This window comes from Aptenodytes forsteri, unplaced genomic scaffold (genome assembly GCF_000699145.1).
Source record: "Aptenodytes forsteri isolate BGI_AS27 unplaced genomic scaffold, ASM69914v1 Scaffold92, whole genome shotgun sequence".
In the NCBI taxonomy this organism is placed as follows: Eukaryota; Metazoa; Chordata; class Aves; order Sphenisciformes; family Spheniscidae; genus Aptenodytes; species Aptenodytes forsteri.
This window is the reverse complement of record NW_008794581.1, coordinates 5,853,626-5,874,588: the sequence shown is the minus strand read 5'-3', so window position 1 is coordinate 5,874,588 and position 20,963 is coordinate 5,853,626. Positions and strand designations below refer to the sequence as shown.

At 38.1% G+C, this 20,963-nt stretch overlaps 1 protein-coding gene across 1 annotated transcript in view; it reads right to left on the bottom strand.

Moving 5' to 3' along the window:
* Positions 1-2,470: 2,470 nt before the first annotated feature.
* IL6ST (interleukin 6 signal transducer) overlaps positions 2,471-20,963 on the bottom strand; it is a 26,164-nt gene continuing 7,671 nt past the window's right edge. Inside the window, exons 6-15 of the mRNA XM_009272520.1 lie at positions 19,562-19,721; positions 13,896-13,978; positions 12,475-12,694; positions 11,146-11,322; positions 10,306-10,407; positions 9,594-9,740; positions 8,492-8,632; positions 7,117-7,213; positions 5,667-5,748; positions 2,471-4,910 (exon numbers count right to left, since the gene is read on the bottom strand). Coding sequence (XP_009270795.1) covers positions 4,185-4,910; positions 5,667-5,748; positions 7,117-7,213; positions 8,492-8,632; positions 9,594-9,740; positions 10,306-10,407; positions 11,146-11,322; positions 12,475-12,694; positions 13,896-13,978; positions 19,562-19,721 — 1,935 coding nt within the window. The 3' untranslated portion in view covers positions 2,471-4,184. The remainder of the gene's footprint in view (positions 4,911-5,666; positions 5,749-7,116; positions 7,214-8,491; positions 8,633-9,593; positions 9,741-10,305; positions 10,408-11,145; positions 11,323-12,474; positions 12,695-13,895; positions 13,979-19,561; positions 19,722-20,963) is intronic.

The window sequence follows — 20,963 nt, the reverse complement described above, 5'->3', positions numbered from 1 at the left end:
AGTTTTACAATCCATCAGTCAAGAGAACTTTTTAACATAGTTAAAGGAATGTATACAAATAAGAGTTAATCTCAATTACAACTGTCTCAGGGAAAATAAACTAGTATATTTAGTCTCATTTAATGCACATAAATTACAATTTAAAATGTGTATGTCTTGGAGCAGGGCTGACTATTAACAATTTGAGAGTCTTCGGAGTTGCAGATCCCACTGTGAAGTCAATACCATAGCAGCATGTATTGATGAGATCTTGGATATTCAAGACCTGGCACTAATTAAACAAGTTCAATTACTGAAGTTAAATCAGCATGGTTATTCCCACATATCGGGCACACTAATGTAAGTTTTAACCATCTGGCAGTGCTCATGATTTACAGTCAAAGCTGAAGCTGCGAACCCCACCCGAGGCCATGGGGCTTCATCAGTGCCCAAGAACAGGACTCAGCCCTTGCATGCAAACTCCCTCCTCTTCCCAAGGCCAAAGTTTTTTCCAGTCCTGATAATTAGCATTTTGCTAGGCTCCTGTAGCACAGATAGGCACATGCTTGTCCCAAACACTCCAGAACGAAATTTAGAAAAAATTTTGCTCTGCTGTGCTTTGCACTGCCAGGTTAAGGTTTACAGGCAGTTTAGTTTACTACAGTAGGGTGTATAAAACGTAATCCCAAGACTTTCACTACAGTGGGAGAGGATATTCCCAGACTTACTGCCCTGAAAGCAAGCCAACACAGCCAGGAAACAACCCCAACCCTCCTGTTCTGCTTTGCACTGCCAGGTTAAGGTTTACAGGCAGTTTAGTTTACTACAGTAGGGTGTATAAAACGTAATCCCAAGACTTTCACTACAGTGGGAGAGGATATTCCCAGACTTACTGCCCTGAAAGCAAGCCAACACAGCCAGGAAACAACCCCAACAACCTCCTGTTCTAACGGAACCACCATAACAGAACTAGAGAGAGAAATATATTCACTTTTCTTGTCAACAGAGGAACAGTTAGCCAGCCTGCACTTAAGAGATGTTTCAAACTTGCTAATACAGGAAAAATATTTTGTATTTCTACTAGCCTCCCTTCCCTGCCACTAAAGTAACAAGGTCTTTACAACTATTCTCCCACCCCTACCTGAAAAGTTCCAGTCCAGGAAATCAAGATGGACATGAAAGTGTCAATACTGAAGTGTGATTTTATTTTAATAATGCCTTTATTTTGTAAAGTGCACCATAGTTATTGGGGGAGGGGGAAGGCTTTTTCTTTAATTACTATGTTAGGGCCAAGTTCAGAGAATTTCAGTGGATTGCTATAATTACATCACAGACACTCTAAAAACCTGTATGCGACTGTTTGATACAATTAGATTGTTATGATCCAAAGTACAAAATCAAGTTAAACCTGAACACTGCATGATATAATATTTGGCACATAGGTTTACGAACAAGCTGTAAACCTGTTAGTTACACATATTGTGGCTTCTACAAGCTGTTCACCCACCAGTATCTCCTGCCTAGTCTTTAGTATTTTAGCCCTAGAGAAATGTACAAGCCTGAAAGATAGAATATAACTCTGCCAGCCAGACAGAATTCTTTCTAGGACACACTGCTGTACAATTCTGAGAGTTTATTACCACTGGCCCATAAGCAACAAAGAAAGAGCAATGCCAGAAGTGACAGGCCAGAACTCTTGTTAGCACAGACCTTTGAAAATGAGAATCTCTTGATGCTGTTTATTTAACATTGGAAATGGTCCATGATTAACAGCAACTGAGAACAAAATGCCTTCCCTTTACATAACAGAAAGGCAAATAGCAACTTCAGGAATAACTGAAGATGTCCCTCAAATATGACATATGCTACCAAAAGTTAGTATCACTAGATCACAAAAAACAATAAATAAAAGAAATAAATCATCAGCATGGCTTTAAAAACATCCAGGCCTTCGAAGCAATGCTCAGACTAAGTAGCTAGGTTGTGGCCCACAGTATTTCAGAGATGAGCAGGAGGTGGATTAGACGCACATGGCTGCAGGGCAGTTCTAACAAGCACGCACACTTGTTAGTTTTGTCAGACTTTCCCTTTTACTCGTGGTTACTACAGTCACTATGAAGTTTGCATAGAGAAGACAACTGATCCCCCAGTAAAGTAACTGCTATTATTTTCCAAGAGGAAGGTGTTCTGACAAAGGAATGCTCCTTCAACCTCCGAAAAAATGAAAGACAGTCTCTGCTGTCTTATGACAGCATAGTTTTCATTATGCCCTTGCCCTCTGGGAGGGAGTTTGAAGGTGCTGAGGTGGAGGGGGGAGAAAGGGAAAGGGACTAGTTTGAAGAAACATGTAGTTCTAGTAAGCTGCAGCATAGCCTTTTAGTTTAAAAAAGTGCCCAGATACAAAAAATACTGTTGGGAGAAAGGAACTGTGGAATACTGAAATGTTAAAGATTCTGCACTCTGTTTTAAATAGTCCAGACTTCAAGAGGTAATCTTACGAATTTATTCAAACATTGAATTTCTTTGTAACAGAAGGCACATGTGAACATTTATATGTATACCTGTCCTTTCATGCAAGCTGGCATACAAGGACAAGGGAAGTTGAAATGATACTGACACCTGCCTTTCCAGGGCCTTTAGCAAGTGCTTTGCAGAACAGCAGCACCAGAGGTCACAGCACAAAAGGTTTCAGGTGGTCTTAAATACATTCTTTTGCTGAAGGAGAAATAAAACCATTGTTTTATTCTCACAACACAGCATATAGTGTTTTGAATTAAGGTTTTATTAGTGTCAGGTTAGAAAGCTGACTAGACTAAGTTAAGGTTAAAAAAAAAAATCTACAAGAGTGCCATAAAATTTCTAATTATCATCAGAGAAGGGGTTGATTTTAATTAATTTCACTTTTCTTTAAACATTGGTAGAGACAGTCTCCAAGAAATGTATCTTCTTCAATAAAATGCAAACTGTACGAACAGGGGAAAAGTGAGACATAAGAGAAAAGTGAGGAATTTTAACAACCACGTAAGTGTTATTTGTGGCTCACGATTGCTAATAGATACAGCCTATAGTAACATATACTATAGCCTATACTACCAGTAACATTCAAATTCAGGGTATAAAGTTTTGGTTTTGCTTCTGAGAGCTTCAATGACTTCAATGCTTTGTTTTTTGCTGCTTTCAGTTTCAAGGAGGTCCTGCAGCATTAGCAGTGAGGTTACAGCACACTTATTGTAGTCAATCAGGAAGAAGGTCACATTCCCTTTCTCCTGAGCAGTTAGAAAAACAGTAAAAACTTACAGCTTGTTACTTGTCTCTCAAGCTGTATACAGCAAAGGTGCACTTATTAAACAAAGGCAATTTATATGACCAGAGAGGTAGGGTATAATCAGACAGTGATTTGGGTACAAAACCTTTAAATAACTGTTAATCTGTGTTTTCATCTGTATTTTTAAACTTTTGAACATGAGACTGAATTGCTGTGCGTCAAGTTGCAAGGTACATTTTTAGGCCAAATCATTATATAGCTCATGTGCACACATATCTAAATGTAGGCAGAGTATCAATTACTATAGTAGCTCAGAGTCAAGCAATCATGGTGTTTTCTTATTTGCACACCATAGCAAGTTCTATTTATTTTTTATAATTTTTCAACAGGGATGAACATGATTTGCACGTCTGGTAAGCTGGAAACTGAGACACTGAGCCAAGTCAAAATTCAGAAAGTCAATCAAGCTACTGAAAAGTATATGACACAAGTATTCTTTCATGTTAGAATACTAAGCTTCAGTCTTACTTCTGCACAAAGATGCTCCAGGCAACTAAAGCTGGCTTTTTAGGCTTGTACACTGTTACAAATTGAAGTATTTCTTCTAGGTCTATTGGCTGATGTGATTAACTGAAACTTGCCATTTTCAGTCATGTGTAGATCTGGTATGACAAGACAAAAAACCCAAGGTAGCACAAAGGCTTGTTCAGCTATCCAGACATAAGATTTTATGTAGTGCATAAAAGTAAGTCTCCAGTAGGTCTGGACTGCAAGTTTTCCACAAAAACACAGTCCTTACTGTACTTTGTCAAATTACTCTTCACTTAATTTCAGTATTTCTATCTGCATTCAGATAAAAAACCTAGCTTAATTTATCAGAAACACAGGAGAAAGTGTGAACAGGCACTAAGGAAGGCCTAAACAGAGCCAGTCTCTTCTCTCACTGAGGCATGTAGCCCCCTTGTCTCACAGTCTGCGGGAGGTAACTTTTTGGCATTTCATCAACTGACAGTGGACTTCCCTCCACTGTTTCAGGTCTCACAGTTTGTCCTTCAGTACTTGTCTGTAAAACATCTGCTAGAGCAGCTTCCTGGGTATTTTTTTCCAGCTCAATGCCCAACAGCTGTGAACTCTGACCTGAGATCTGCAGTTGTGCAAATCCAACAAGATCCCCCTCATTAGCAGGAGTAATTTGCTTTGTTCTTTCAAAGCATGGCCTGTCTGCGTTGGTTTCATCCTGACCACCATTTCGTTTGAAATACTGCTGCCTCTGTGTTGCACTGTCACCTCCTCCAGCATGATCCTCTGACCTCTCTTCTGAATCTAGCAGTGGCTGAGTCGACTCAGACCTTGAAAAGACTTGTACAGGTGTTTGGTCTCTGTAGCCATTAAGTACTACAGTTGAATACTGTACAGTGCTTGAAGTGTTTTGTGTAGCTTCACCTTCATCGCTGTCAGAGACGCTCTGCCTAGGAGAAGACATGCACGAGGATCCTCCAATACCACTGCTGTGCCCTTCTGAAGTACTTTTCTCCTTTTTAAGCAAATCAAAGGGTTTTAAATCTTGTTCTGAAAAAGACTTCTTGTCATCAGCTTCTATTTCTACGACGCTTACATCTGTAAAGCTGCCTTCTGGGTACATCTGATCTTTGGAACTAAAGTTATGCTGAAAGAAAGAGATGGATGTTGCCTAAGAGGAAGTTTATGTTAAAAATCAAAAACCCCATTAAATATCTGAATTTTTATTCTGTAATTGTTTCGAGTTTCTTCATATAAGTTTTCTCCTCACTAAGTCTGGCAATATCTCCTAAGTACCTGTTACAAAATGAAGGACATAGAATAGCTGCATAATTAAGACTTTGTATTGGAAACAAAGCTAAAACCATAGTGGGTGTGCAAGCTTTCCTCTAATTTTAATTATTCTTAAGAGCTGTAAACATAGAACCATTTGCTGTGCAGCACAGGAACATTCTATATTGAGGCCATACATACATTACTTCCAATAATGTATTCAACATCACAGCACTTCTTCATAGAAGTTAGCAAATTCTGTTCAATAAACTGTGGCTATGTCATTCACCCCACATGGCGCATAAATTTTGCTGCCATCTCCTCATCCATGAGGAACTCTTAAAGCGCTCTCTCTCATTCATGACTCTTCCAACTAGTAAACTGAATATAATTCACAATGTTAAAGCCTGCTCGATGCTGTCAACTTGTGCTAAGGGCCATATATTTCTAATGCTGAATCTACTGATGCAATAAAGTCTAACCATATCGTATCACAATGTCATTAAACTTAACATCCAGGTTTTTTTCCCTTGAAATCCATGTGTGCTAGAAGACAGAAGACTCCCACTGGTTAGTTTATTTGAAACCTTGTGGACTAGGAAGATACAGGATGCAGAAACATGAGTATTACCTTAGCTGGAACTTGAGGAGACCACTGAGCAATGTTACTCTTGGATGGATCAGGGACAATAGGCCAGATATGCTTTTTAATTCTGTAAAGGATTAAAAACAGAGTAAAATTACAAGATGCACTCCCCAAATTCCTATGTTGATAGCAGGTACTACATAAGCCAGGACACCACTCCCTTACACAGCAATTTTGCAAGAGTATTTGTTTCCAAATAGGAGTGCTTCCTGCACTTCTTCACATTTTTGTAGGAAGCTGTACTACTTAGCAAAACACAGCACTGCACTTGTAACTCCTCCACACATTAAATGTAGCCATCCAACATAAGGCAAACCAACAAACAGTAATGGTTAGTGAGGGATTTTCAAATTTATAGCACTCTAGAATCTATAGAGCAATTATTTAGGTAAAGTCTATGATGCACATCAGTATAAAAATACACTGTTGCTTCTTTAAGATGACTATGAATATCACAGGTGTCAAAATCTAAGCCAACTGCACAGCTAAATGAAGTGAAAATATCTGAAGAAAAACTTGGTCTTTTCTAACTCTGACCTCTTATGTTTAAGAATGTAGTAACTGTTACTTAACAATAGAAGTTTTTGTAGACAAATCACCCCCAAACTAACTTTGAAACTGATGCATCTATCCTGCTCTTTATAAACAGGTTCCAACAACAGATCCTGTGTAGAACTTTTGAAGAACATTGCAAGATGGGCTTTTCAACTGATACCCATTAAGAACTGATTTTAGGAGCAGCAGGGAGGTCAGAAGGAAAAGGGCACAAAATGCTGTCTTTAACTAGAAAGAAAAGATAGTTGACTGGGGACATGGGAGAGGTGCTACTCCTTGCCAGGGAAAACTCTTCAGCAATAAGCTCTCAGCTAAAGCCACAGACAAGAGCTCTGGGGTAGAGGGAGCAGGAGGAGGCAGGATGTTTCCCAGCAGATAGTAAATAGGCACAGAGTTTGACTGAGGTTATGCAAGGCAGATAAATAAGATGTCTGTGTAATTTTTTTGGCTGTAAAGCTTAAAAGTTTGCTAACACTCATTAGATAGCTAAAATACAGCCAGCAAACAGATCTTCTGTGCTTCACAAACTAGGGACCATCATTCCACTCTGATATGATGACTAAGAAAACAACACAGACTGTATATCCTGATAGAAACTTAACAAACCTAATCCTGACCAACTCTAGCAAGAAAAGCAGGAATTTCCTTGCAGGATTGAGTCATGGAACATTTAGTTTGTGTGCCATCGTTAACAGTAAGAAATCAGTATCAGAAGAGGCCCTGATTTGTCAAGGAAATGTTTATCACCAATCAATGTATGTGTGTTTTACCTTCTTTTTCTAACTGTAGAATATTTACTTGTTTGTATTGAATTATTGCCATCTCTCTGTTATGCCCAGAAATATCAGAAGCATAAGAGAAAGACTTCATTTATACTTACAAGTCACGTTTGTTGAAGCAAAACAAAACTCCAAGGAGCACAATCAACAGGAACGCTAGACACACAGGTACAACTATGGCTTCAATTTCCCCCTTCCCTGAAGAAAACGAAGAGAAGCAGTTACAGCCCACTTTGGCATTTAAGCAACTCAGCAGTGGCATATATTCCCAAAGGGACAGGGAAAAAATCTGAAACTGAATACACCCACAGCGCTCAGTCTTAAGCTTCACCTTCAGAAGAACCTTTTCACCATATGAAAAGAGCCTGTTGGTGAAAACGTGAAGAGCTCTGTCCCAACAATCCAATGCCTTGCATCAACAAAAAACACAGGTTGCTCTAGAAGCTGTAATACTGATGAAGCAAGTAAAGTTACAGTTTGGGCAGATATGACAGTAACATCTATGTGAATTCATCTGTGGTCCAGGTGTTTCAGTGGCCTACTGGCTGCCATAACATCATGGTCAAATAAGTAATGCAAGCAAAGTCACTAGTCATCCATCAGTTTATTCTGTACATGAAAATATTCTCTGCCTGCAAACACTTAAGGTTGCATTATTGTTATGTATTCCTTCCAATGTTATACACACTCTTAAGTAAACCTAACAGAATGCTTAGGGAAGAGCAACACTATACAGAAAAAAATACAAAAGCCTGCTAAATCTAAAGAAGTGCTTTCCACAACTAAGTTCAGTTTATGTTGTTGCTCTTACCATTACAAATAGGAACCACTCTCTAAAGCTGAACATACAATAAATTTAACTCTTCAAAATGAGTCTCTGTAGAGAACTGGAGCAAACTTTAATAGTGGTATGAATGAGAATGAGGAACCTGAGGAAGGGCTGCAAGAATAGTATGTGCTGACTGGCACATAGATTAGCAGATCAAGATCCCAGCACACCTTTGCAGCTTCTCAGGACACCCACATGATAATAAAGGCCAACCTACCTTCAGATTAAAACAATGACTCTGGACTCTAAGACCAGGGTAGGAGCCATCAGACACCAGAAGAGAAGACAAGGGTACTGAGTAAATCCTAATGACTCACACAAAGTTGGGGCAAAAGAATGCTATAACCTAAAGTATACACAAAACACATCCAAAACCAGCACGTTTGCCAACATAAAAGAGCTATCCAGGAGACCTGCAGAGGATAGTTTGTCCTCTGTACAATCAGAAGAAATCCTGACTAAACTACCTCTTTGTGACTGGGTACTAGATAGATAGTATGGATACCATGCACCTTGTGAGTGACTGCAACTGAAACTTTTTTCTTTAAATAAAATCACCTTCCCCTCCTATCAGATCTTGCACAGAGCCTTGCTATACTGTTGCAACATTACTTCTCACTTCTACTAATTATGCCACTCTTCCTTACCAAATTTTTGTGTAGTAAATGTAAAATCAGGACCACTCCTGCCTCCTTCATCTGTGTATGCCATCATCCGCACAGTATACAGTGTGTCACTGGTTAGAGACGAAAGGGTATACTCTGTCTTGGAAGGATCCACTGTCACAGCTAAAGAGAGGAAAAAAATTATGCTAGTTTTCTATACATTTTATTAGATCTCCACAAACACAGTAGCATTAGGACATCATGTCTTCAGATGCACAAGATATTTTCCATACAGCCATGCATTCTACTAAAACTACAACAGACACAGAAAGACTACAAACTTGTACAAGAAATGCTGAGATTCGTTTGTTTCTGTTCAAGTGTTTGAATTTAGTCTCTTTCTTGATGGTATTTTTGTGTTAATTTCCTGTGTTTTTTTCCCCCCAGAATGTAGCTACAAACTAAGCTAGCAGTAAAGTTGAGGCTTAAAGGTCTAATAAGCAGAATACATGGCTTACTAGAAATAGCTAGTTACTAACTAGAAAAAAACATGGTTAACTAGAAATAAAGAGAAGTAGGGTAGGCATAAGTAATTGGCCCTTACAATTTAAGCAAATCTAAAAAAGAAAAGCTTTTGATAGCACTAGCTCCTGTCTTATGCCTGCAGGTCATACACACTACTGAGAACTAAAATGCACTTCAAACAAGATGTTTTACATCACTAATATTGATCTAGAGCTCCAGGAGGATTAAAAAATCCACCCCACCCCCTTTTTTTTTTTTTAAGGCTTTTTCATACTTAAATGCAGTCAACTCCTGTACTTCTTGAATGGTCTAGCTTCATCTTGCTACACCATTCTCTCATCCTGTATTTAGATAGGAAGATGGGGGCACAATACCTGCAAATCAGCTTTCAGAAACTAAACTCAGTGCCCTGTTATACACACACTGAATGTTCTGAATTCTTTATTGGGACTTTTCTGTTCAGTATGGAGGAGAGCTATCCTTCAGACATCAGCTTTGTGTCATCAGAACAGACTGTCAGCCACACTCAATTCTGTATCTTGTTTTTCAGGAACATGTATTAGGAAGGCGACAGATGGAATACTTCAATGCCACAAAGCACTTCCCTGCTTTCTGTTACCTGTTTCATTTCCATCGATAGTTTTGTAAAATATGGTGTAACTTCTGATAAACCCATTTTGTTCATCCACTGTGAGATGGTTCCATGTCAAAACAGCTTCAGCTTTTCCTACTTTTTTTGTCTGAACAGTTGGTCCTTTTGAAGGACCTGTAATAGGAGATGAAGATTAGTTTCTGTTGGGCATCCTCGCATCCACAGAACCAGTGTATTAATGAGCACTGAATTGCTACTGCATAAAAATTTCAATGGAATAGCTGGACTAACTCATCTGCAAAGCATTATTTTCAGACAAGATAGCAACTCCATAGATGTTTTAAAAGAGAAACCTCCAGGAAAAAAAACATGAAAAACAGTAATCAGCAGATCACACAAAATCTTCAACTGAAGTTCATTAGTCTTGGCTTCATACTTGAAATTTAAAATAAAATACTATAAATACTATAAAATACTACACCAATAAAATAACAAACTCATACCAAATTATCTGATAAAGGTTGGAAAAAGGGACAGTCAGCCACAGACACCTGTTTAACTCCTACATACTGTAAATAAGCAGAACGGATGTTAATAGAAGGGACAAGATCAATTATGTCAGATGACCCTCAAATGTAGGGCCATTTTTCATTACATCATCCACACTAAAGCAAAGGTCTCATTATTTTTAGTCAAGAAAATCAGTTTATGTGCTCCAAGATGACTGTTTTGTACTTACGATCCTGCTGAAGATAAGCCTTCACAGACTGTCCACTTCCCTGACCATCAGCATATAGAGGGTACACAGTTATCAAGTAACACTTGAACGGCTTTATATCACCTAATAAAAGGAATTTAAAATGTGTTGTTTCACAGGCAGTCAAATTCCTCACCATTTCTCATTTACTTCTCATTCACCAATTCCTCATCTTCTCATTTACTTCAGACACAGGGTTCTCGGTTTTGGCTGTTTTATTAAGATGCACTTGTATCTAATGCAACTGACTATTTTTCCTAGAGATCATTGATATACTGCTCCAAAATATTAACTAAAGGAACAATATAATGGTTCATATTCAAATGTTAGATTTAATAAACAGACTTCATGGAAGTCTGTTTTTTTCTAATTTATTTTAAATAAGAAGCCTTTATCTGTCTGCAGCACTGAACCCCAAAATTATTGATTTCAGCTACTGATCATAATCTGAAAGGAACTGTAAAGCTGATCAAATTTTGTTGTTTGAAATGCAAGAGGGGTCAGAGAATTTGATTTTGAAGGAACACAGCCTGCTCACTACTGGTTTCCAAGAACGAGAAGACTGAAAACAAAATGCAGATAAAACCCTTGCTGTTACATAATATGAATTTCAAAATGCAAGAGTAAATACAGTTTTATATGTGACAAAGATATACATATACTTCCACACTAATGATAAACTATGAGAAGCCCTCAGCATTATCCCAGATTCCTGTCCTACAATAAAATTCTAGTCAGCATGAGGATGTTCCTCACTTTGAGAATACTTACTAGGTTTTTAGAGTGTTCTATGAAGTATTTGTAGACTTATGAGCTAAATACCTTTTAAGTATGTTCCTTGAACATTTCCTGGTTCGTTCTGCCATTCTGTGACGCAGTCTGAGCTGTTGGACACTAGACACCATTCAATCACATATTTAAGAACATAACTGTTAGGAGCAGTCCACCCTACCCACAACTTGCCATCTTTAGGTAGCGTTCTAACATTCTTCACAGGGGCTGTAAAGGAAGAAAACAGAAAAGTGATAAATATTGACAGTTCTGCCACTAGATATTCATAATAATAGCTATTTTGTCCAATGTGGATACTTTTGGGTTATCGTAACGGTGACAATTTGTCAGAACCTAAGTAAATGTAAAAGCCATTTTCTGAAATTTGGAAGCTTCTATCAGAATCTTTGTATCAGAGATCCAAAATAAGCAGTATTAGGCTATTTAAAAACTGGAAATTAGACTCAGCTTCTCTGTTCTCAAACACAGTAAGTTGCCTTACTGCACAGTAAAGAGACACTATGTTTCTTTCAAGAGAAAGGGTCTATTTCAGAGAGAAATCAAACCTTGAGACACTTCTAAATTCCCATTCTAATCCTTACACTCATGTACCTTACCAAGTACTCCCAGCTGCAATGCTACTGTTTGAAACACTCTTAATTAGTTCATCTAATAGTGTTAGAACTTGTGGCTCTCCCTTGGTGTTTACACTAAAAGCAGCATCTGTCTGTAGACTTATTTTTTGCTTCCTGTCCTGGTAGTGTTTGGATTGTCTAAGAGGAGGCTGGAAGTAAGGAGAAACCAGCCTGTAGTTACTAATGCTGCACAGCAAAAGGAACATAATAAAAAGGAACGTGAACAGTAGGGAAACAGTGGAAGCAGATGACAAAGCAACCAGGCAAGATACTGAAAATGTGGGACAGTGAGACTGGGACTGAAAATGTGGGAGAATGAGACTGGGACAAGAGAAGAAGAGGGCTGGGTGGAGATGAGAAAGCAGAAGAAAAATGGTGAGATGGTATATACATGAAGTAAAAGATGCTTGCTTCCTCAACCCTTTCATTTTTTTAAAAAGAAAACAAAAAAAATGCCTGCTATTCGAAGAAAAGAAACAATAGGGAATATAGTGCACAGTAGCTCTAAGGATGAAAAAGAACAGCAAAATAGCACACATAGCTTCAAATGAACCTGTGAGTACATAAATCTACATGTTCCCTAGTATACTAATGGTAGCATAATGATAAGGCATAAGACTGTAGATACATTCAGTAATACCTTAATTATGTGTCCATGTAAAAGGTATCATTTTACAACACTGAAGATTTCTTATAACAAAAGCCATGCAGACACATTTGAAGGAGACATTACTACGACACTAACCTTTTGAATTACTTGCTGGGATAAGTAAAACTGATGGAGGGGATGCCCCGACTCTGTTACGGGCAATCACAGTCACTTCGTAAGTTCCATTTGGCAGCTTTAATGTAAGGTTGGTGGTATTAACACTGTATTTCTCTGGTGGACTGGAGAGAGATGATTTAGCCCTGACAGTCACTTCATACTGCAAGATTACTCCATTGGCTTCAAATGGCTCCAATGCCTGTTAAAAACACACCTTTGATTAGACCGATACTGAACAAATGTGACTTAAACTATGCAAAGACAATAAAGGTTAAAAATCTGAGATCAAGACAAGTTACGCAGATCAAATTGCTGCATATTTAAGGAAAGCACAAATAACCTGCATTCATTTCTGTAATGCAGAAACTTCCAGAACTTTTTCTGGTTTAAATCCTCTTTTTCTTGGCTCACAATCCTACCTAGTAGTTTAATAAAAGCTATTCTGTAAAGATTGCAGAACATGTGTTGATAAAACCTGCATTTTATGTGACTTTACAACACATTGACATAAAAGGAATCTCACATCTTAAGCTGTGTTGAACCCGAATGCAAAACAGCCCGAGTAGTTTCTTTTATTAGACATGGAAAAATACTTGTTTCTGTGTTATTAGATAACACAGAAAAATACTATATTTCTGTGTAACTATTAGTTTTCAGATAACTTAGAGAAAATTGTTGAAACTGTAAAGTAGCACCGGTTTTCCAATTCTAAGTTAAATAATGTCAGAAGTGCCATGTGGCATATGAGTTACATCAGAAAGTGATGCCATATCAATATACTTGTAACTTCACACAAGCCACCTAGTAATAGGGAAAAAGTAGTAATAAAAAGACAGCTAGATCAAATGTGATAATGTTCACAGACCAAAAGAAAGCAGGAGATGAGGACTGACTATAATTACATTCACTTTCTCAGCTTTGAACTAATCAGCCAACTAGACACAGCAACCCACTGCATGCAAACGTGCAGTGCTGTATTTAATAAGTTTGGCCTCTGGAATGTCTGTAGGCTTAATGGATTTTGCAGCTTGAGTAACCCTGTCCAAACAGTGTTACAAAAGTTTTAGGATACAGCAGAAGGCATAACATGAAGGTTTACTTTGTTCAGGTGAAAGTTTCCAATTCCACAGACTGCTTAAGGACAGCAAGTCAGGAGTCTGAAAGTGGATTCTGTATACACTGGATCACAGATGTGTGTCAGTTAACTGATAGCCTTTACATCTGTACTTTTAATATTTCATAACTAATTATTATAATAAGAATACTATAGTCACTTCTCATATCAATAAAACCTCTACTATCCCAGCTACGTACTCAAGTTTGTTGAGGTAAATTTTGCCACTTAAAAACTCCGTTTTTAAAAGAATGCTCAATTCCTGCAGTTTATCATGTTGCTTTACCTTCCACATCAGATGCACAGTCCAGGAAGCTGGTGAGCGAGATGCATCAATGATCCTCCATATGGGTGGTCCTTTAGATGGTTCTGATGGAAGAAACAGTGCTTAATAGCAGAAATATTATTTAATCTGTTTGAATTCATCCTTTGACTATCATTAGATGCTTACCTCTTTTTTTTTTTTAAATAAAAGCATATACAAAGAGTGTTTCCTCAGTTCCTCAAAGAAAATAATGCTTGATATATTAAGTGGAACACCTGCATGGAAAGATTTCCTGAAGGGATGAGCAAAACACCAATTCTGCTCTAAGCATACAGTATCAAAATAACTGAGAGTCCCCATGCTGAGCATCTGCAACAATGTGCTGAGTGAGGCATGACCAAACCTACACCATGCAGCCTGTGTCCAGAGGCACAGCCCTGCACATCTGTATACTGCAAACCTTGCTATGGTCTGTAGCTGCAACACTCTCCCTACCCCTCAATATCAAGTCACCTAAAAAAGGAAAGTGCAGAAAAGTTAACAAGGAGACAAATTTCTCCTGCCAGAATTCCCCAAGTTTCCTATATCCTTTATGCTAAAAAGGGTAACAGAACCACAGTACTTTTGTACAATACTTTCTGGCATCAGTACTGTAAAAAAATTCAAGTGGTGTCTCCACTACAAATTTAATTTCAAAGTAGAATGAATCGACTTATTACAGTGCATAAAGCAATAAAAAGTGGCCAATCCTTTGTGAGGGTCTTAGCCCTAATAAAGATGATCTTAAAATGCAATTACATTTATAATCTTGCTAGACTTTATTTTCTCTGGGAGTTTTTATTGCATTTTTTATATTAATAATTACAAATTTTTGGCTGTTTTACCTCCAAAAAACAGTATCAAGTCTACAGTGCGCATCTTGTCTCTCATGCTTTACATCAGGAGGGAAAGAGAACTGGGAGTTGCAGCAAAGGGAGCTCGCTCTTAATCTCATTTGAGTACCCTGATTTGATTCACATGAAACAGAAGCAATTGTACATCTTGCCTAATATAGATCATGAATGCAACATGACCTCCCTCATGTTCATTTCCTACTATAACACCTTTGTTCTGAGGCTAAAATAAGACATGGGTACTTAACCACTAATAGCAGTATTTTTGCAAAGCCAGTCACCACAGCAGAACAGCACCACAGCCTAAACAGGTAGGCAGTCTTGAAATCCTCATTGCTCAGGTTGAGATAGTAACCACAGAAAAGAAACTATACTGTCATTAGGAGTTGAAAAGTGACTAGAATATTGAAATAATATTTTACAATGTCTCCCCCAGAGAAAGTAAATTTTGCATAGAGCTGAAGCAATGCCATTATGTACACATAAATTCCATTTTGTTTAAATAAGCAGGGTATATACTACAATCTTCTTACTTCTCCAATATAAGATGACATGTGAATTCAATCAAAACTCATTACTGGGAACTCAGTTCGGATAAATAAGGAAGGATTTCTGATCCAGGGCAGTTAAGCTCCAAGAACAAAGTGATGTTTTGATAATGAAGCCTGTATTGGTTTAACTGTTTAAAGACGTGCACTGAAATAGACTGCCTAAGAGGGCGCCTTGGAAGGCACTAAGGAACAGATAGGATATTACAGAAAGGAGACCAGAAAGAGTGCAAGCAGGAAGCTAAAGCACGTTTAAATAAGCAGGGTATATACTACAATCTTCTTACTTCTCCAATATAAGATGACATGTGAATTCAATCAAAACTCATTACTGGGAACTCAGTTCGGATAAATAAGGAAGGATTTCTGATCCAGGGCAGTTAAGCTCCAAGAACAAAGTGATGTTTTGATAATGAAGCCTGTATTGGTTTAACTGTTTAAAGACGTGCACTGAAATAGACTGCCTAAGAGGGCGCCTTGGAAGGCACTAAGGAACAGATAGGATATTACAGAAAGGAGACCAGAAAGAGTGCAAGCAGGAAAGGCTAAAGCAACATTTAAAAAAAAAAAAGAGACCAATCAGGCTGACTTAGAAGCTAAACAGATATCACAAAGTATTTGTAGTAGTCAAACAGAAGAATAGATTCCCTACTGGGTATCAAGCACACAATCAGAAGGTCCATTCATTGGCTCCATATGGGATAGGATCAGTATAGGCCAGAAACAAAGCCAATCTTGCAGGCTTTCAAAGTAGAAGTGAAATGGAAACAGGACCACGCTAAAGTAGTTTCACTTCTCACAACCCTAGAATTGGAACAGAAAAGTTTCTAACTGATAATAACCAAGTTCCTGGAAAAACAAGACTTAAAATCCCCACATTGTTTAATTCTCTTTGAAGTCAGAAATCAGCAAGTGATTCCCAGTGCTGCTGCTACTGATGATTCAGGAGGAAACCAAACAAGCTTTTAAAATCAAATCTCTTTGAGGGTGATTTACTGATTCTAGAATCCTGAGAAATCGCAATGCATGTTATTGTAGTATACACAGCTATGCAGCAACCTGCTCTGCTGGATATAAAGACCCTTGGCTACAGTCACTATTTGGAGGTACAAAGTAGATGTTTCCTGATAAGGATTAGGTAGTAAAACAATTGCCAAAAGATTTCAAAATTGCCAGAATGCTTGCATTACTCTTCAGCATCATGATTGTACATTTGTGCCGTGGCACAAATGCCAAGGCATTTAAGGATTCCATTGAAACTTCACTTGACAGTTACAGTACTTAACACCTGGAAACATAACACTTGGATAAAACCATATGGAAATATAGAATTATACCTTCCTGAATATAGTAGCAGTAAATACACCTGTATCTTGGTAGCTTGCTATTGAGACAAACACCAAGTCTTTTGAATAGAGAAGGCAAGCAGCTGTGGAATCTTCTGGGATATGGGTCTAACAGTCTTAGACAAAGCACAATATCTAAATGTCAGTTTTATAGTTTGATTGAGGGTAATAATAATGGTGTAAGTAACATAAGTGTCCAGTGTCTGCTTGTGTGATTTAATCTTTGCAATAGGCAACTGTACAGTAAAAACTGATGAATAAAATTTTGGTACAGTTTTTGCCAAAATTGCAACCTGAAGTCCCTTGTCTGAGCCTGACACTTGCTAGAAAAAGGATCAGGGAACTACAGACCTCGTGAGCTCCTTTCCAACTTAAGGTATCCCACTATCCTATAAATTTGCAAGTGTATCTAGGCATTTGCAAGAGGTGACCACACCTCTGAAGTTGTCTGTAAGCAAACTCAGAATAGGAAATTATTTTACTGTCAACTTATTGCTACAATGTGAAAGAATGCTAACTGATTAGCAAGCAATGCAGAAAAAGTGTGGCTATCCTGTTATCATTAGGAAGGCTAGCTACAACAATTTGTTAAAATGCTGTTCTACCAGCAGAAAACAGACTGTATTTACATTTGCAGTATATCACAACTAATGGCACAGTATTCCTCAACAGCTCAGCACACTGAAGTTAGTTCATTTTAGCAAGAAGCAAGACACTCATGTAGGGTGTTCTGACACCAACAGAGGTTCAGATTCAAGAAGATACCAGTTAGCACCTCTCAAGCATCTATTGAAGACGTTAAATTAGTCGCAGTTCAGCTTAAGTGGGCTATTCAGATGAATAACAAAAGGAAAACAGACCACAGAAAGCTAAGTTATACATCAAAGCCCGGGGCTTTTATTTGGAGAGCAAATTAAAGGGCCAAATGAAAGGGCCAAACGTGTAGGTCTAGGTTGTGTTTGTATACACACTGCATGTATTTTTGTTCTGTTAATGGAAAATGTAAGAATCCACTATTTGAGAACAGGATTTTTCATACTGTAACGAATGCATGGGTATGATTTTAATGTTAGTGTTCCAATAATTACCGCAACTTTATTTTGTACGAGTTTACAGTTGCTGCAACAATTGCTAAGTCATGAAATGCTGCAAAGCAAAACAGCCAAACAAGATAAAAAAATCAGTAACAGAAAACATACTCAACTAATCGTTTTGGCACAACTCAGTGGCAGAAGGCACAGCCTCTGTACTTAAGAACAAACTTGCAGGAGAGCCTCTCTAGTGGGGAAATACTGCAATGACTTCTATGATCTGTGAAGTATATTAAATTTGTTAACAGTGAGTTGTAGTTACTTTAATGCCACAGTACATTTCAAGCAACGTGCAACTGGAAGCAATCAATGAAGTTAAAAAACATGCTGTGGAATACAGCGGACACAGATCTTCAAAGACACTGAGTGCAGTAACAGTCTCAGTGTCATCGTCCTGCAGGAATATGAATGAGTCCAGGGCAATGTAGCACACCTGAAGAACATACAGTTCAGTGGAAACAGACAATGTCATTAACAGCTGACTGGAGCATCACAAGGAGCTGAAAGGCCAGCCAAGTTGATGAGCTGGTTGTAGTGTGAACAGATTTGGTGCATGGCAGCAACTTTGCAATGCTGAGGATTTGTTCCACAAAGCAGTGAGGGCTGACATTTGACTGAGACTCTTAAGCAGTTTTTCTTCCAGGGCTGTGAACTTAAAGCTTAACCTAGTGGTTTGCCATCTTTTGTGTATCTTTAGTGATCTATTTATACTTTGAAATTGTATATATCCTGCTTGCAAAGTCGTTTTGTGCAAGACTAAACATGATCCAAATACTGACCCCAAAGAGCTGATGCTGCTAAGAAGTTTTCCTCATTAAATCATGGTAGCAGCAATTCAGTGTTCGCCCCTACTGCAGAGGGACAGGATTTTACAAGCCCAGATCTACAAGATGACAACTCCAATGATTATGTCATCAAGAAGGGAAATTTCAAGGAAACGGTGATTTTTGTGATTAAATATAGCCAAAATAAAGCCATTACACACACAGACTCAATCTTGCTTAAAGTCAGTGGTTTATAGATGGCACTCTCTCTTACGGGTCTCACAGTGACAACTGTATCAGTGATGAGCAGCAAGACTCTTGATTACTGCGCGTAGAATATTGTAAACAAGTGGGTACAAGACAGCACAGAGGCAGCTGTAAGTGACTCTGACAAGAATGAACGTGGTGTACATGCAGAATACCTTGGGAAAAGTTAAGAGTAAACCAGAGGGTTTTATTTAGATGCTTTGGTGCATAAAAGGCTATACTTCCCATATGCACATTATTTTGTATTATTGCTTTACTAAGTTTGTGAAGAAGTCTATGTATCCTATGCAACTAAAATCTTCTGTTTCACACTTATTGATGCTTGTTCACCTATGACTTTATCTAACGGCCTCCTAAACATCAAGTTGTTCATAAACTAAGGCAGTCTGTCTACCAAAAAACCCCCCAACTTTCACACAGGCAGAATAGCTTCTGTTACAGAGGATAACCTTAAGAACAAAAAAAACCCCAAGCAGAAAGCCTACATCTTTTCTAAAATACTTTGAGAATATAACTTTCTATGAAGAAAGCTTTTCTTCCCCACCTCCTGTTTTAGCTGTTTTCAGGGAGCACCTCTAGACTGGCTTTAGGGGAAGCTATTCTAATGTTCCTTGGAATGCATGGGTCAAGTCAGTCAGTAGAGAAAGTAACTCAGTAGAGTCTTGTTGCATGTATAATCAAACAGCTCAAGCAAGGATACACAATTTCATCTGGCTGCCAAATTGCTGAGCACTCACACATTTTGAAAATCAGTGACCTACTTTCATATATTACTTACTATCTTCAGTGGTGACCCCAGTCTTCTCTTCACTCCAGTCACTCCAGTAGCCCACTCCATCTTCCTTCATGCAACGAATTGAAAAGACATACTCTGTGTAGGGTCTGAGCCCTTGAACGCTGAATGAAGTTCTTGGTGAAGCTGTATCTTCAGGAGGAACCTGTAAATGGAAGAAAGATTTTAAAGGCACTGATCAAAAATTGAAAATCTGAGCTCTGTGCTACTACAGCTCCCACCCAAAAAGGCTCCCCACCACATACACACCCAATACAAACAATATAGTTTTTCTCCCCTCTTATTTCCAAAAGCTTCAATTCTCAACCATGGTTTGGTAAGGGATCATAGTTGTGTATATTTACCAGGTGTAATATAATACATACACTAGAATAGGTAAGCAGCTATCTCTCATATTCTGTTTTCTTTTTTAATTAGTTTATGTCTACCTCTCCTTCCTTCCCATATAGTTCCTCTACTCACCGATCTGTAATATTCTGCCTCACATTTCAGAACTTTGCTAGGTTATCTGCTTGATTACTGATTGCAAAATACCTGTGCTATTAACCTCCTATAAAGCTAGAGAATCCAGGATCATTGCTTCCGTTGACACAGAACAGTGTTTCTTAACTGATATTGGAAATAGTTTGTTTTAGAGTTGTTTATACTTTCGCTAATAAATGAATTTATTTTCATAAGATCTTTCCTTTATCTTAGATTAGCAACTGAATGCCAGAAAATATTCTTACTGCATATGTACAGAAACAGAAGTGTGATGTAGATAATAGATATATGTAGGTAAACACACACACACTGACTCCATCACATTATTCCACTTGCAATTAAGGGTTTTTTTTTATAGTGAGCAACCCTGCAAGAAGAACGATTGCAGATTGAAACACACATGCAGGACACTCAAGAGGTTAATCCCGAGTGCAAAGAATTGTCAAAGTAGTCAAATTTTACCACAGCTAAGCAAGCTCAGTTGTTTTAAAAGTCACTATTTTCAATGGTCTTGTGCACATGTTAAAAGGTCAAGACAAGTTAAAAGGACTTAACAGGACAATGTATCAACAGATCCTGGAGTTGCAGAATAAGCTGTGTGGGACTGTGCTCTTTAAAATATCAATACAGGTGACCTTAATAATTAATCTCTGCATCTAAAGCTCAAAAAGTTCTTCCAAAGGAATACACTACATCAGTCACAAGCAGCTGTGTTATGCTACCTGCTTAAACACTGTATTTTGGTAAGTCAGAAGCCAATCTTCCTTCCAACAAGTAATGAAATTCAGAATACTTTTGGGCCTCTGTACTGACACAAAGATGGGAAGATCATAGAACCATAGAATCATTGAGGTTGGAAAAGACCTCTAAGATCATCGAGTCCAACCGTCAACCCAACACCCCC